General features: G+C 42.7%; 1 protein-coding gene and 1 long non-coding RNA gene across 7 annotated transcripts in view; one reads left to right on the top strand and one right to left on the bottom strand.

The window, feature by feature from the left end:
* The window catches only part of meis2a (Meis homeobox 2a), a 98,586-nt gene that overhangs the window by 28,107 nt on the left and 52,139 nt on the right, over positions 1–18,340 (bottom strand). For all 6 annotated transcript variants that reach the window (XM_008399805.2, XM_008399801.2, XM_008399802.2 and 3 more), the window contains one exon: positions 4,506–4,582. In XM_008399805.2, the coding sequence (XP_008398027.1) occupies positions 4,506–4,582 (77 nt within the window). The remainder of the gene's footprint in view (positions 1–4,505; positions 4,583–18,340) is intronic.
* LOC108165837 (uncharacterized) overlaps positions 1–18,340 on the top strand; it is an 86,225-nt gene that overhangs the window by 26,165 nt on the left and 41,720 nt on the right. Inside the window, exon 2 of the long non-coding RNA XR_001776152.1 lies at positions 16,000–16,697. This is a non-coding gene — a long non-coding RNA (uncharacterized LOC108165837). The remainder of the gene's footprint in view (positions 1–15,999; positions 16,698–18,340) is intronic.

Consider the following 18,340-nt stretch of genomic DNA (forward strand, 5'->3'; position numbering starts at 1 on the left):
TATATATTTACAGCAATAAAGACTTTACCGTTTTCAGGATCTAAAGCGCCCACACTTGTTGATTTCTGAACCACTAAAGGATTGGAGGACATCCCTCATGATTTCCAGTTAATATTTATGCCATAGTTTTCTTCTTTTCTCTCATCATCTTGCTGATCATAGTTTTCTTTGTTTCATTGAAGAAAACAATCAGTGCACCATGCCTTGCCCTGAGTGGCTGCAGAGATTTAGCCTATTTCATCTTCTCAATGGGCACAGGCTGCTTGGCGCCGTCGTCTGGCGGATATCCTTCCCTTATCATGTGACCTGTGCTCTGACAAGGGCCAAAGGTTGGCTGCGATCCGCCCCTATGTCTTAATAACTCACTCATTGTATTGCTTTCTGCCGCTAATTAGAGCCTCTCCCCAGTGCACGTACGGGTGTGTGTGTGTGTGTGTGTGTGTGTGTGTGCGTACGCGTGTGTGCGTGTGCGTGCGCGTGTGTGTGTGTGGGGGGGTGCGTGCGTGCGTGTGTGCGTGTGTGTGTGTGTGTGTGTGTGCTTCTGTCTGTGCATGTAGCCTGCCCCTTGGCTGTGGAGAGGAGGCAGAGAAGTAAAAATAGTGTGTGGCTTACTGCCCTCTTTATTGTTATTAGTGCTCCAGTGGCACAGCAGTCAGTCATCACAGATGCCAAAAAGTGACATATTCGTTCTCTGACTTGCTCTGCCTCTCCCTCTGCCACAGAAATGACTGCCTGTGAGATGAGGGAATAAGGAAAGGATGATTTCCTTCCCCTCTTTTTTAAGATGTTGTTTCTCTCAGTCATCTGTCATCACCGTCATTTCCCAGACTCACCCCCCCACCCTTTAACTCTCCCCACTGCATCGGCATTGCTGCAGAGGTAAATAATGGCGGGATAGTCAGCCGTGTGGGTTTATGGAAGTGAGTGAGGGCCCATCTTCCTGGGTCTGACACTGTGACATGAAAGGATTCAGTCAGGCTCCATTTAGCACAGACTGATAGTAGGACACCAGGAGCTGCTGAGACAGGCAAATACGAGGCTAGATACTGTAAACGGTAAATGTTTCAGCGTGCAGACGCCAATGCGGTGGGAGACACGGCCCTCACCTTTTCCAGACCACACCTCCAATCTGTCTTAGGTGCAAACGGCAAGAAAAAAAACCCAAAGAAAACACTACTTTATGGTTAACTAATGGGGTACAAACACATGTGCATGTGCAAATGCTTCCTGTTGTAATGTGCATCGCCTGCACAAACACAAACACACTTTTGGAACTATCAGCAGAACAATTGAGCCCTCCTCCTCATCTGCTCAGCACCAGCGAGGCACAATTGTGGACTTTAACCTCTTCCTTTGCTCTTTATTAACGTTGAACAGCTAATGGGGTGTGGGCTACAAGCAGGTGAGGCTGTTAGCTAATGATATGCACTAGATACTGAAGCAGGTGGAGCGTGTCGGCGGCGCTAACACAAAAGACTTCAAACCATCTGGGTTTTGTTTTCCGTGTATACAGGTGAGCGCCAGGTTAACGCACAGGGAAGGAGGGTATGGGTGCGGGGATTTTTGACGAGGCAAAAGTTGGGAAAAGAGCGAGATGCACTGTCCATTGACTATCACACAGTGCGCCGTTGTGCCCTCACCGGGCTGCGATTGTGCCGGAGAACAAAGCCCTGATTCAGCACATCCTTTCCCCAAGGGAAAGCTCTAGTAACCGAAGACGGCGGCCGTCCCCTCCCATCCGCCGCCCCCCACTCATCCTCTCCTCCTATCTCTCCCTTCGTCTGTCTCTGTCTCCCTCGGCCCCTCTTTGGCCGGTAACGTCGCAGCAGCCATGCATCAAAGGGAACTACAGAACAATGTGAGGGTCAGCCAGGAATTTGGAAAGCTGCTTTTTTTTTTTTTTTCTTTTTTATCTTCTCTTTTTATAACACAGAAATGCTTCAAGTGATCCCCATATGGGCCGTATAAGGGCCGAGTAGAACCAGAAATAAATCAGCACAGAACAATATAAATTACTGGCATGGAAAGTGAGATATGGAAAACGTCATCCGCTTGCCTCTCCTTCCCTGTAACACGTCCCTTAATGTTGAAGCATCCTGTGCTGACAAAACTCAGAGTAATCCTCTGATGGCCTCGCAGTACAATATTATTCTCCTCTTTAGTGTCTTATTTAAAATTTTACTCCATATGAACATTTATTCATGCAGCTATTGTCATTTTTCACCTCCACATGACCATGTGCAGATAATTTGACATTGATGCATATGCACATAAACATGCAGCACCTTGCAAAACCTTCTGTACCCTTTAAACATGTTCACTATTTGTCACATTACAACCACAGACTTCCTTCTGTTTTACTGGGATTTTATGTGATAGTTCAAAAATAAGTAGGGTATGCATTTGAAGTGGACAGAAAAATAATAGCATGACCTTCATGTTTTTTTTAATGAATAAAACTATGACACTGAGGTGGAGACTCTCCTTTCAGCAGGACAAAAGCCCTAAACATACAGCAGGAGCTACAGCAGAATGGTTGGGATCAACGCATCCTCACCTGGTAGACTGACCATGTCACAGTCCAGACTTTAATCCATATGTGTTTACAGAAGCTCTCCACAGTCTGACTGAGTTTCAGATATTTTGCAAAAAAAAGAATGCACTCTATACGTGCTATGCTGGTGAACACATACCTGAAAAACACATCCAACTGTTATTGCAACGAAAGGTGATTCTTTAACCTATTGTACCCAAGCGTAACTAAATTTTGAGAGTTTTACTTATAAATCACATTATAGGCTCCTTAAACTTCACAATTGAATTCTAGCGTGTGTGTTAGTGTATGACAGAAAACCCAAATAGAATATATATTCCTCTTCATCAGATTAACCTAATGGTCTTGTTTCAAAGTTTGTGGACAAAATGTGACGAAATTAGAAGAAAAAAAAAAAAAAAGCATGAATATTTTCGCAAGGCTTCAAAAAAACTGTGCTCGGGTAAAACGAATCTGATGCTTAAATTTCACGACTAAAGATAAGTCAGGGACTCTGCCTACATCCGTCTATGCCTCTATCTGTTACTCTGTCTCTCTCCTCCCAGTTTAGCTGAGTATTTCCGCATTAATCACCATGACATAGGCAAGGCAACTCAATTTTCTGCTCCTGTAGGTAAGGTGCACAACGTGGCATGAGGCATGAAACAGGCAAGCGGGGTCTAATCTTTGGTTACTGGTGTAATTGAAATGCTATCCACACTGTAGGGTGCATTAAAGTCTGATAACAACGGTTCCTGTGGCCAATTTAAGTAGCTTGACTTCCCCTGGCTACAAGGGAATAAAGCAAAAGGGTGTGTGAAAGAGACAGAGCCATTTTAGGGTGGGGGTTCGGTGGCGGGGTAAGAGGAAGGGAGGCGTTGGGGGATGAGGGAGTGGGAGGGGGGGTGGCTGATAGATAAGGCTGACAAACCCGGCTAATTCTGCAGGCATGTTTCTCATTGTGATCCGGTAAAAATGAGGGGAAAAAAATGAATCACAGAACCAAAAAATCAATTGACCCTCGGGTGGCTTGTCAGGGCTGCGAGGCTGATAAACCTAAAAGCTTCGTTAATGTCAGCCTGCCTGTATCCAACAGATAGAGCACTTTGTAAATGAACCCGCTTTGATAAATATATTAAGGAAAGCTGTGAATAAAAGGCACAGACTTGTCATTTGTAAATAGAACCCCCACTACATGGAATTAGAATGATAAAATGGGGTTCCATATAATTAAGTTTGTGTAAGACCTGAAATCCGTGCAAATACCTTCCTGGAATTTTGAAAGGAGGCTGTCAGTTCAATTAATCTGAACATCAGCCTGAGAATGTACTGAACCAAATTAAGCCGCAGATAAAACCTGGGCTAGTATTTTGATAAGTAATTCCTGTATCATTTCTTTGCTTCTGTGATCATTTTATTTAATCCACCACCCCCAGTTATGTGCTAAGCCATCTACAAAGACCCTGCTGGCCAGGCCACCAAAACCTTAATCCACCGTATAGCTCATGTAAAACGGGGAGGGGGTGGAAGCCAGTTTTGCTTGTTGTGGGGCATTTGTGGCAGTGCTTGGAATCATTTATTTATTTTTTTGTGGATAAAGGGGTGCGGTAGACATGGGAGCTGCTGTAGGGACAACTTATGATCTGTGTCTGCTTCTTTCAATATATCCAACTAAATATATATATATACCTGCATCAAACCCGCAAAGATCACACACTCCGCTGCAGAACACTGCACCGATAACACTGGCACATCCCCGTAGCTCAAATATAATAATGCCACAAAGGTTGTCACTGTTTGTGAGTGTGTGTGTGTCTATGGATGACGGGGAGGGATGTACATAAACGGTTTTCACACTTTAGGAGTATTAGCCGTCATGGCTGGTGGGTAGACGTGGAGGCAAAAGGCTTTTGAGAATTAAGGCAGAGCGATGCTGGTGGCGGAGATAGGGAAGGCGGAAATCTTAACTCACCAGTTGTTTACTTGTAAGATGGTGAGGCCCGTGTCTTGGGCTAGCTGCTTCTTCTGCTCTTCAGAGGGGTATGGATGCTGCAGGAGGAAGCAGACAGAGACAAAGCACAAACATGAGCCACTTTGACATAAAGATTAACAGGAGCATGGACATTTCTGGGAAATTAACATATGAACATACTTGTTTTCAAGTAAGTAAAAGGAAAATGGGGAGGATATGGCAGAAGTTCAAGTCTAAGAAGTCTTCATTCTCCACCTAAATCAACGGCTCAATTAGGTTTCCTGGTTAATCGGAGAAACAGGAAACTAGGATACCCATTATTACTTTGGAGGAGCTGCAGAGATCCACAACTCATAGGATAACTATTCCATGAAAGCCTTCATGGGAGTGTGAACAGAACAAAGTTATAAGAAATTCAGTTTGCTTTTTGAGAAAAAGCTAAACATTTTTGGCTTATAAGCAAAACACTGTGTGCACATCAGCCTAAAGAGACCATTCCTCATAGTGAAACATGGTGGTGCAAGCATCATGCTGTAGGGGTGACTTCCTTGAGTAAGGACATCTGCTGGTCAAAGTAGATGTTTGGGTGACTTTAGTTTAATTCAGGCTCTAAAACCCTTGGATGTTTTCCTTCCAGTAGGACAGCTACCATAAACATACATACATAAACAACAAAAAGATTGTTGGGACCAATGCATATGCATGTGCTAGAATGGCTCAGTCAAAGTCCAGAGCAACAAATAATCTATGGTAAAATTTAAAGATTGATATCCAGAGATGTATCTCATCTAAAGTGAAATAACTTAAAGTTGATTACAAAGAAGAATGGGTCAGATGGTAAAGATATATTCAAAAAAGGTTTGTTTTTGTACTTCAAAACCATGACGCCGTCAATGCCGTCTTTCAATGCATGCAATACTTTACGTCGATTCATTGCAAAGAAACCTCAATCTAAAACGTGAGATTTGTGCTTATGACATGGCAAAATCTGGAAGAATTAAAGGGCTGTGTGAGTCATGTTGCATGCTGCTGCACATTGTTGCACGCATGCAATATGCTCCTGCGTTTGTTGCATTGTGTAATCTAAGACTGCACCTACTTGTGACCTCCACCCAACCCTGCCACTCCCTTACGCGGTATGGACATTCAGGATGCATGCTTTCACCCCCTCTCGCATACAATCATGCTCAAAATTCTGTGTTAAACCAGTCAGAGCTGGTCAAACAAGTTTGTCAAAACTGTCAGTTATGATAACCCCGTTTTAAATCCCCAGGCCGCCCATTCAGACAAAATAGGAAAACTTCAACATATGTAGCGTGTATACTAAACGTATGTGTTGCGTGCAGAGCTAAAGAAGACTCTTTGAGACATACATGCTGGCTGACAAGACTTTGCAGCTGGCCCAACGCAGATATTGTAGTGTCTAAGGATCCTTTCATAATACCAGGCAACAAAATGAGTGGGAGCAGATTTGCAGCAAATACATTTATCTTTCCTTGAATGTCTGACATGTATCCTGGCGGTGGCTTTTTCACCGAGAGCAGCTGAATAGAGGCTAATGCCAAAGGAACTGAATACTGTGAAATCTCCTCTACAGCTCTGCCAGGATTTTTACCTGAAAATGGAAATCTCCGACAAGGGCTGCAATGAAACTATTTGTGTCAGGTCCAATCTAAAAAACATTGGTTGATATAAATGGCAGACCTTGGGCTGCCTCGCTCCCTCTGGGCCTGGTATGAAGCATGACAAAACAACAGTGATCGCTGGTGACAGATGTCTTTAAGGGCCAGATTAAGAGTCGGGGCGCACGCAAACGAAACAAATGAGACACTATGTGTTTCATTCAGCCCGTGTGCATGCGCACAGAAAGCGTGTGCAAACAGAAATACACACAGGCACATAAAAACCTTCACAGGCATGACACCTGCAAATCAAAACAAAGAAAAATTCCCTTTGAAAAGGTGACGTTTAAATCCCTCTCTATTTTCAGATGGTTTCAGGCATCACTGACACACATTCCCCCTTTTCCAGCAAAAAAAGAAAAAAGAAAAAAAAAACACGACCTCCAATCACCAAAACTTTGGCCTCGTCATTTCAGCTCTCGAGCTCATCAAGAGAGCAAACTCTGCAGCTGGTAATGCTCGACTGGCTTGTGCTAATTGAATCCAATTTTAACGCGACGTGATAACAGTTGCTCAAGAAGCATTTTCTCATTTACTGTGGAAATAATTGATGTAAGTGTGAGTTCATATCGGTGCGGAGGAGGATTTCATTTTTTCAGGTAGTCCTGCCTGTTTCAATGTTTTAATTAAAGGATAGATTAAAAATATGGTTCAAGGAATGTGCACAATTAATACCAAACAAGACTCAGATTGGACAAATAATGAGTCCCCGCCGCAGAGGAGGATTAATCTGATTTGTACTTGTGTACACAGACCCTTTTAATATGCTAAAATCATTAACTAAGGGACAATGATAATGCTTGCATAGAAATGCAATTTTTGATTGCCAGGTGCTGACATTTCCTTGGCTAGCAATGACAGAGTTATTGTGTGTATGCGTGTATGCGTGTGTGTGTATGCACAAATGAAAGTGTGCATAAAGAGAAGATGCATTGGTGTAGAGAGAAAATAGACGTCTATGCATCTGCATGTTTGCCTTACTTGTGCACATCCTCTCGACAGCAGCGTGATTCAGGAGTGCAGCCCGTTTTCCCACACCCCTAAAACTTCTATGCTTCCATTGTGTTCATCTGAATTCTCTTGCACATGTAACAGAGTAAGCACAGACATATATGCACATGTGCGCAGAAACAACCTCAGGCAGATTCTTGGGTAAAGATACCTTGGCAGGGATGGGGTTCGGGTTTAGCCTAGATTGGAAATGGGAGTGGGTCATTTACATTGTATTAAGGCTTCCTCAGCCTCTCAGGCCCAGACCTGGTCATCAATCGCCTACTGTCAGCCAAAGCGCGCTCTAGCCTGGTGATAAATACGGCGGCCAGTGGCACAGCTCGTCCAGCAGCCTCCACGTAATGAATGGTTTGAACAAACAAGAAAGATGTCTCATCAAGGAGAGTGGGGACGTTAAAGCCCCCTTGCACACAAAACCCCTGAGTAAGGAGATTTACTCTGACCGCATAGACACGACAGTAAAAGAAAAAAAAAATCCTATTTTGTCCAGCTCATGCCTCTTCCAGCTCTCACCCTTTAACCCATTCCTCCTCCACCTCTCTGTGATCTTCCTTCCTCTCTTTGCAATCCTGCAAGACGTTTTTACAGATGGACTTCCACACTTGCACATGAGGAACAGTGCCTTATAAAAGCATTCACACCCCTTAAACCTTTGTAGCAGGTTTTCACGGTACAACCACAAACCATGATGTATTTCAGTGGGATTTTCTGTCGCAGACAAACCCAAGAAATGCACAATTGTGAAGTGGAAGATACTTCAACAGGAGAACAATGTCCCTAATGTGGAAAATTATGAAAATCTTATTCCCTCAGTCGAACATGGTGGTGGCAACATCTTGATGGGGCTGGGGGAATCTTTTCATCAGCAGGGTCAAAAATCTAATATGAGTTGATGAAGAGATGAATGGAGCAAAACCCAGAGGAATCCCGTGAAAAACAAAAATCTGCTAGCTAAATAGTCAAGACTGGAGTGGAGGTTCACCTTCCAGCAGGTCGATGACCCGGAACATTTCGTCAGAGCTAAAGTGAAATGGTTTATATATCGAAAGCACATACATGTATATCACAAGTATAACTGCTGAAACTTAAAAATGAATATTCTCCAATCTCTCTGAGTGATCCTGATTTTACAAAGATGAATTGGCCGAAAGTTTCAGGGTGTAGATGTGTAAATATGGTAAAGACAATTTGTAGCTGCGATTATAGCCAAGGATAGTTTTACAAAGTGTTGATGGAGTTGAATAAATACAAGACAATAAATGTATTTATTCATTTATTGACTTTGCAGGTCAAACACACAAAATCCCAATAAAATGTATTATTTTATGTGCATAACCTGAAGAAATAGAAAAAAGGTTTAATGTAGTATAAATGCTTATCCAAAGCACCTTTGCAGTCACACACAACTAAAGATATTAGTTTTATCTGCATCCTGAAGAGTTCACCTTTCCAGTGATGCTTATACGCAAACGTATTTAATGATTCAAGATCAGTTACTCAGACAATTTGACACAGTATCCTAGATTGCTATAAAAATGTGAGAAATTACTATTTAGGTCACAAACTAATCTGTTACTGGTAATCGTAAGTAAATCTGGTAATTGGTAATCAGCCAGTAAGTTCACAAAAAAATCTTCTCAGAGTTGGAAAAGAAAGTAGTCACTCCTAATGTGTTCTCTTCTGGAAATCTTTTCAACTCTCTGGAGACTCTGTGACATGACTATTTAATGACCGAAACACAAACACGCTGGACAAACAGGAAGAGTATTGATAACCTCCCAAACAGCTTCGGATCCATTCGATATGTTCCGTTAAAAACACCAAAGCCAATATCCTTACAAGGTTTTACAGCAAGACGTAAAAACAGCCTGCAAATGATTTTGGTCAATTTCAATTTGTCTCGGCGCAAGTGTTAAGCTGAAACCACTCCGTTAATTATATAGAAATGTATTTAAAACAAAAAGACATGCCGTGCAATCTATTTTAAGACACGTAGCCTCGTTCTGACAGCCTGCACAGGCAGATCGCACTCCGCCATTCATCAGAGCATCGGGCTATGTCTGCATATTTGTATGTGTGACTGACTGCTGGCTAAATTGCAGGGTCTGATGTGCTCCCTGCTCTCTGATAAGCCTGGAAGTAATAGCCCCATTGGTTTCTGAACATTACAAGCTGAGGTAGCTCTATCATCTGCTGGGTACGGTCCTTAAACCCCCCCTGAGCCCAGCTTGGCATTTTAACACACACCACACATAATAACCACATGTACTGCTGGACCACTCTTACTTCAGAGCACACCTTTCGCCCATGCTGACTCCCATCTACTCATTCAACACCCAGTTTGCTATATATCACTTTTGTACTCTCCTGACACCTATTTGCAGCCGTCATCAAATCCCACAGCCCGATCATTATCCCAACTGCTCCGTGCAACCCCCACCACTTTCCCAGCTCTGATGCCTCCACTCCACCCACTGATCACACAGCCCCCCTCACAGGAGCCGCCGGTGGACCTCCATTGATTAATTACATCATCAGTGTGTGACATGAGTTATGGAGCCAGGTCAAAAGGTTGCGGTGGCTTGCAAACCTATTCCATGCTAATGACTCCCAGGAAATCACAGGCCATTGGCTGTTTACCCCCAGTGCCATGGCAACACAAAGGATTTGCTCAGGATGACTTCTGTGATTAGATCCCAGTTACGCTGTCTGTTGGATAGCGATTTCAGATCATCTGCTTTTATCTTCTACTTAGTTGAATTGTTTGTTTATTTTGGAAAATAAACATGCAAAATACAATTTTACCAGGTTATTTTCGTCATGTTGTAACCATTGAGCAGTTCTATTATGACTTATTGTGTCAAGTTCTGGAGAAATATTGCATTCAAACTTTGATTGGAATCGTATTTGTTTTTAATCAAAGTGACTGTGGGATGATAATAATATTCCCTGTCAGGAACAAATGAAGGAATGACATTTTAATATGGATTCTGCGTGGAGCAGGGCTAAGATTGGCATATTTTAAATATGAAGTTGTCATAGTTAATAACATTAGGATGGGATTCTTTGACAAATGACAATGAGATGGAATGCATACCAGCATTAATGAAAGATCAAACAGATATGTCAAATAAATTTAGCATAAGTTTTCAAATCAAAAACAATCCACAGCACAGTGCAGAGCATTTACCCTGCACTCAGCCCATCTGAACTTGTTATGATAGGAGGAGAATGAGTTTGTTTGGCCTTTTTTTTCTCTGCAAAATAGTGAGGAAATCACTGGCCATTGGCTCTCCAGGATGAATGAGAGCATCTGTGGACAAAAATGTTTAAGTCCTGGCTCAGGTTCTCACATGAAAATAACACTGGCTGTATGTTTAGCAAGACTTTTCTTCTGGAAGGTGAATCTCTGTTCCAGTCTTAAGTCTCTTACAGCTTGTAACAGTTTTTCTTCCAGAATTACTCTGCATTTACCTCTGTCAATGTTCCTGACATCTCTGATCTGTTGCCCTGACCCTGATGAAGAAAAGTATCCCACCAGCATGATGCTGCCACTGCCATGTTTTACTGTGGGGATGGTGTCTTTAGGTCGATGCAGGTGACTTCAAAAGGCTGGCGAGGTTACTGGATTTTGTTAAAGGGGGTCAGAGTAATGAGGGGAGCACACAAGTGCGCCCCAGATTTTTACTTTACGATTTAAGAAAAAAAAAAATAAAAACAGTGTACTGTATAACTTTCCTTCCACTTCACAATTCTCATTCCCAAAAAAAAAGGAATCTGAGGTAATGTAAAGACGTTAAAAGGGCATTAATACTTTTGCAGGCCACTGTATGACAGCATATGAGAAAAAGTAGAAACAATGTCTTTTTAGTGTCATATACTAAAAAGACATTTTTTAGTATATACACAGTATATACTACATATACTGTATATTTTCTATCATACTGTACTTTTCACTTTCTTCCCCTTCTTCAGCAGATTTTTGTAGGTAGAGGTGGGATGTATCACAGGGTGTTTGTTTTATTTCTCTAGGAACTACATTGCTTCCTGACAACAGTCAGAAAGGGGGCAAGAATGCCGCATGACTCAATGACTCAACCCTGCTGCCTGCCCTCTTGATTACACACACACACGCACACGCACACACACACACACACTCCAAGAGATCCAGACTACTTATAAACAGAACTCACATGATGCCAAACAACAAACCGCACGCACTGCATGCCAACCTCAGATAACAGTAAATGAAACTACATTTACATCTGCGCCTCATACAATCTGCATTCAGAACATACCACTATGCTTCTGTCTCTCCCACTCCAAACTCCGAAGCGTCCACACTCAATAAGCACTCTCTGTGGACTCCCTTCGACAGTAAAACAGTGATGATTGCAAATAGAATGCGAATAAGTGGGGCTTACAGCATCTAATACAGAGGGAAAAAGGCCCCCAGTCTGTCTGTCTACCTCTCTGGCTGGATGGCTGGTAGGCTGCTTGGCAGTGCATCAGTACTACTCCCACTGTTGCTACCACAGCTACACCCCCCCTCCCAACAATTGCTGGCTGGGATCCTAAAGCCAGCTCCTGGATCCCAGCCAGCAGCCTGTTTGCTCTACACCATTAATTTATGTTCACTGGAGACAGTGCAAGGTTGTAGAGAGGCTCTATGCCATAACTGGCCTGCTCGCTTGCCAAGCTACAGCAAAAGTAAAGTGAGAGAAGAGGAAAGAGATGGAGGGAGGGCTGAATGGAGAGAGGGTGAGGAAGAAGCCCTGGAGGGTGTAAAGATAGAGGCATCTGATTGTAGCAATCTCCATGAGGCTAAATAGCAATCACTCCCACAAAATCCCAATGCACCTCCAGACATAGCAATTGACCAACAAACAGAAGAAGATGTTTTAGGGGGATTTTGTCAAGCAATATCATGTATAATAGAGTAGGAAAACATCCCTTGGATCAATGAAAAATAAGACTGTTAAAATCTGATTCATTATATGGATTGAAGTCTGAAAATTCACAAATACAAAGTGAAGTTCCCAATATATCTGTCATGCTTGTATTTATGAGCTGTGCACATCCTGTGAAGATGTTGTAGGACTTTAGACTTGCAGGTCGATGTCATCTTTTCTACTTCCATGAAGTAAAATGTCATCAACATAATCCAGAGCAGATCCTTCAGGATCTCTTATTCATCCTCTGAGCACAACTTAGTTGGTGTCAAAACCCTCTTGTTTCGTTTTGTGCTTTCTCCACAAAATATTTTTTTTTCCACCTCTGCTCAGCTCATCTCATTCACATATTTCAAAGTTTTCACTCAACCTTTAAGCCAGGTCCTAGAGGGCAGGAATTTGGCCTGCTTTTTTAGACCAGTCTGCAGTCTTTGTTGTGGTAACTGCCTGCTCAGGGGCACCCAGCTCTGTTCTGCTCTTTCCTCTCCGGCTTGTCTGATGTGAACGCACAGCCCCACTCACTACTTTTAAGTTGTTGGCACTTTTCTCTAATTCTCTAAAATCACTCCCCTGTTCTTTGGTCCTCTGTGATGTTGCTTGTTGCAAGTGAGAAGTAATTGGTGTCCCGCCTTTGTGAGGTACTTTTAAGAGCCATAAGCAGATCATTAGTGTCCTGGTGGGCCCGTCAGAGCAGAGGTCCCTCCCCCGTTTTTCCCATATGGAACAATATCTACAGCACTTGTTATTGTTGCCACTCATAAACCCAAAAATTAAACTTTAATAAGTCTCTGATTCAAGATTTTGACTTTTGATACCACAGCACCCCTTGGAAAAGAAGTAAAAAAAGAGAGGACTCTGTGCAGTCAGACCAAAGTATTCAAGCAATTGGGAAAGAACAAAGCTACCAACAAGATAATTAGCATTCGCAACCTAAACCTTTCTGACGGAGTGTATAAGAAAAAGTATCTAACAAACATTGTCCATTGCATGTCATTCATTCTGGGGGATCTCTAGGTGTTCCCAGGCCAGAAAGGTAATACAGTCCATCTAGTAAACTCTGGGTATTTCTCTACTGGGACATGCCTGAAAACCCTCCATAGATCAGCTGGTGTCCTGATCTGATGTCCAAACTACCCAAACTGTCTCCTTTCAATGCAGAGGGGAAAAAACTGCTTTAATTAAAACTCCCTTGGATTATGGAGCTCATCAATCTATCTCAGAATTTAATCCCAATGATTCTACAAAGTCAGCTAACTTCATACGCTAGTTTCTGTGATCTTGTTCTTTTGATCAAGATCTACGTCTCATAATTAGGGTCAGGGTCTGAGAACATTAACAGACCCGTGTCCTTTTTTGGCTCATCTCTTTCTTCACCCTGAGAGACCAGAGCAGTGCCCAGATTACTGCAGACAAATTTCCAATCCGCCTATATATCACACATCATCGCTCCATCATTACCACCACTAGTGAACAAGACACCAAGATATTTAAATTCTTATGCTTAAAGTAAAGATTGATCCCCCAATCCAAAAAAATCCATCTGCCTTTTATCATGTTGAAAAGAGAGAAGGGCCTCCAAACAAGAGGAGTGGAGACTCATCAAAACCACTTCTCTCTCAGCTCCAGTACACGCAGAAGATTATTATTTGACAATATCAATAGAACCACATCATAAGCAAACAGCGAAGATGAAACCATAAGACGAACCACTCTGCACTAGCAACCGCAACCTTTTTTACTTAATCTTCTTCCCTTGCTGTGCTCTTCAGATTATGTTTAAATTCACCGTTCAAAGTGAAGTGGTACTGATCTTTGATTTGAATAGAAAAATTGGGCGGCTTCAATATCTCTTTCCACTCTATGCTTCAGCTCCTCAGTGTTATCCATCTTCATGAGAATAAAGATTTCAGCATGCAGCCAGCACCTCTTCTAGCTGTCTCCCTCTCTTTTCCTAGTCTATCCCCCTGTCTCTTTAAGACTCCACATTCTCCAGAGAAAGGCCTGTACGTTCTAATCGTGAGCCTCGGGATACAACAACAAGAGCACAACCACTTACAGAAGACAAACAAGAAACCCCCGGGGGCAATCTGGGAATGTCAAGCCAATTTGGGAGATATCATAGGACATTTGTAATGTCAATTTCTGTTTTAAGGTCAGAAATCAAAGCCAAACATGGGGGGTAACATTTGTCCATTACATTGCAGTCAGGAACACCCCCCCACCCCCTTCCTTGCCAAAAAACAGCTGCAGGGGACACTTCCTGTTTGCTAATGATGCTAAATGTGTTGAAGTCAACCATGTCAAATTTTCTCCCCGTCTGAATGGACAGCTGGGGCGGAAGGCAGCCTTTTTTCCCCCTCTCCTCCAATGCCTGAATTTTTCTATTCCTGATGCATGTAAGAGAAGTTCCTATAGGCCTGCTATAGACAGACACTTCAAATTGTGTCCCTTTCAATAAGACTGACTTATATAACTGCTGCAAATCAGAGGTGCATTCAATGACATAAAGCCAACCAAGCCCTAATCATTCTTTACTCTGAGCCAACCTGTTGTGCCTGCTCTTTGTCACTGAATACAGTTTTTCTCCCGTCAGAAATGCACGACTTTGGTGCTGTCCTTTCATCTAGGTGCGTTTGAGTCAAAGAGATTTCTTCTGTCATTGCTCAACACCCAGGGGCATCTGGCTGCATGAAGCTGTGTGGACTGACAAATGCCCTCAGGATCTTTCCCTTTCTTAATGTTCCTCAACATGTCAAAGGAGTTAAAATGCCTTTATGAAACACTGCAAAGATATAAGTAGAATAGAGAAGAGAAGGCTTTTGCAGCTTTTAGGCTGGATCTTTAAGTGCATTCTTCCATCCTCTCTTTCCCTCGGCTTGTAGTGGTTTAAGGCTCAATCCTGCCCGGGGGCCGAGGTGACCTTTTTGACCTGGCTGGCCTGCCTAGCTACAGCCTTCTCGTTTGTTAGGCGCTTTATCCACTGACAAAGCAGGCAGGAAGTTGGCAGCAACCCAGCAGCCCCATGGGAGGATGACCATCAGCTAGCTCAGCTTACCGCTTATTACAGGATGGTGGGGAGCATGTGTATTTTGAGTGTCTGACTGTGTGTGTGTGTGTGTGTGTGTGTATGTGTGTGCACAAAGCTTGTTTTCACACATTCATGTTTATAAATAAAAAAATATATATGTTTTGCATGTGGCTGATCAAAAACAATAAAATGTGATTGACCCTGTCTTTTGCTAGGTCGATGTTTTACATTGTTAGCTAATGACACGCAGAGAACAAGCCCGGAAGCCACAAACCTTCTCTCGAAGCAAACCAGATCAGCCACGCATGTTAGCAACAGTCAGGCAAGCTTCCAGCCGCCGGACTCCTGGGACTCCAGCACACTTCAGTCTTTCTCTCTTTGCTCGCTCCGTCCTCCTCTTCCTCCTCCTCTCTCCAGCCTGCTCATCAGAGCGCTCAGAACAGCTCACTAAAGCATTATATCATAAGATTCTCCGGTTTCACTCGCGCCACTCTATAAAAGTCAGGTAATTCATACTTCATTTATATACCTTCCCATTAATAAAGCTGATGAACTTTTCACTCCTTAAATCTAATGGGCCATTTTAACAGGACTTTGAGTGCCTGCCGTTTTCTCTCCATCTTCCTTCTATTGCTTTTAAAAAGGATAATCCTCGGATTCCCAACTGCTACTTGCAGTATATAGACAAGAAGGCTTCTCAGAATTTTAAGACTTTTGGTTGACCCTTTATATGGAGACAAGCTATGACTTGTAATTTATGGTTTGATTTTTTTTTGTTTGTTTGTTTTGTTTTGTTTTTCTCCTTAAATCTTTCTGTCTAGATGCAACAGAAGGTCGTTGACCTACAGGCCTAGCGCAAAGCATGATGGCTCCCCGGCTCAGAGGCTGTTGACAAGCGTCTGTGTTCTTTTCAACAACTCGTTGAACCACCCCCCCTCAACCTTCCCTTCTCAGGAATGTAACACAACCGCTTACTGAGGTAACCTAAGCCCCTCCCCTCTCCCCATCCTTCATTTACAGCAAGCGAGAGAGACAGAGACCAACTGGGGGTGTTAGACAGCTGTCCTCCATCTCATCATCTAACTCTTGCTCCCGCTCTATTTCTCCTCCTCTCTTTGGATTTGCTTCTAGCCCACTGCCTGTGGAATAATTAATGATGCAATTGAGCTGAAGAGAGGACTCTGATCAGCAGGGGCCATTCGTGAATGCCTGTGTAACCGTTTTATGCGGGAATGGAAAATAGAATCTGAGAAAGGTATGATGAGACAGATAGGCAAGAGAAGGAGAAGGACATAACACAGTTGGACGATGAAAGGGGTAGATTGTTAATAGTCTGTTCACCCTAAAATCTGCCATGGCTCACTCAAGTTTAATCCTCCATTCCCATCCCCCCTTCTCCTCTTGTCCGTCCTCATGGCAGAATTGGGGGGCCTGACCTGTCTGGTGATTGATGGTAATGTCTCAGGAAGTCATTTTCCCCGACAGCACCCCGCCGCCTTTCACCAGGCCTGGTGCAGAGGTGAGCCCATCACACGGACGCTTTTAACTCTTTGCTCACTCCCTCTCACAGGTTTGATGCACCCATATATCACACGAAGCTCTTAAGCGCACAACGCAGTCCCCACTCAAAACAGCAATGCGTAAGACATAAGTCGGCTCAGCTGCTTTCAGAAATGGAATAATGTCAGGTTTTAATTATAGCCCATGATGAAGTTTCAAACTGTTAATATTTCCTTTTAAAGTAAATTTTCCCTCAACATCATATTTGTTGATCCGACTAGTTTATTATTATTATTATTATTATTATTATTATTTACCATCAAACATTGAAGCAAGAATCAGTGAAAGTGTCAGGGCTGTAGAACTGTGGGATGGATTTCTAAAGACATTTTTGTATTCATTACAACTACATGCATATCGAAATGGCACAAGCAGTCCTCTCTCTCTTCCAGCTGCTACTAGCAGTCTAGCGACTAATCTTAAGTTAGCTAACTGTTAGCTGGATGTTTGCCGTCTTCAAAATGTTTTGCTTTGATATTTTAACTTAATAGATTGTCACATTTATCAAACTACCTAAAAATAATGGTCTGCTGGTGCTCAACAAAATTGCCAGTTAAGAAACTTTGTCTCAAGCAGTTAAACAAATGTATATTATTGTCAAAATAATTAATAGTGCACATGAATTTAGTCACAACTTCCTGTAAACCTTCAAAATAAAAGCAATGATGCACTAAGAGACGAATAGATACATATTTGTTCATTTAATTACCAGTGGTTTTTGGATAAATTGCAGGTATTTCCAACTGTTAAAATGTCACTTTTTTTTTTTGCATAAATCTCTACAAACTATCTTGTATCAGATCTACTAAGCAAAGCCCTGATTCAGGTTGCTGGAGACATATCCCTTCAGCTCTATTACTGTTTGCGCTTACGATCTCCATTATAGCAATTAGGACATGATTCGAACACTAGGAATGCTGCGCTATGTTGCAGAATTGCTAACATCTGCCACATCTCCGCTCCATGTGTCAAAGCAGAGTTGTCGTTTCTTAAGCACACATCTTTTTACAGTCGAGCTCTTTTTTTTTTCCTTAAAGCCGCTCCTTGCATTTATTTTCTTAATTCGACTCAAACTGTGCCTTAAAGACATCCCTCTCTGTTTGAGCTCAAATAGCCTAAAATGATCCGTGAAGAGACTCGTGGTTCCCATTTTCAATAGGCTTCATTAGTTTTTAATATCTAGCCAAGGAAAAAAAAGGGGGAAAATGGCATGAAGATAATCAATGAAAAGGGGCCGGTAGCCTATTAATCTCCCCCAAAGGATTGTGGGTTAATACACGCTCTTGCATAGGCAAACATGGCTGTGTGGTGAACACATCTGTCTGCCTGGATGGGCTACTTAATGAAACAGCCAGCATTTGGCAGCAGAGATGGATGTCGTTCTCCCAGTGAAAAATGATTTCCCTCTCCCTCTGTGCCGAGGATGACACACACATGATAGGGCTCCATTCAATCCACTAGAGACCTGACTGTGCCCCCTGTGCGAGAGCGGCTTAGACAATAAAGGTGCCGAGCTGGACAGGCAACGCATGGGTACCAGAGCAAATCTTCATGGAGATCATATCAGGGAATCCTAATGTGAACAAGACTCAGACTGACCCG

The sequence above is a fragment of the Poecilia reticulata genome, linkage group LG22 (genome assembly GCF_000633615.1).
Source record: "Poecilia reticulata strain Guanapo linkage group LG22, Guppy_female_1.0+MT, whole genome shotgun sequence".
NCBI classification, from domain to species: Eukaryota; Metazoa; Chordata; class Actinopteri; order Cyprinodontiformes; family Poeciliidae; genus Poecilia; species Poecilia reticulata.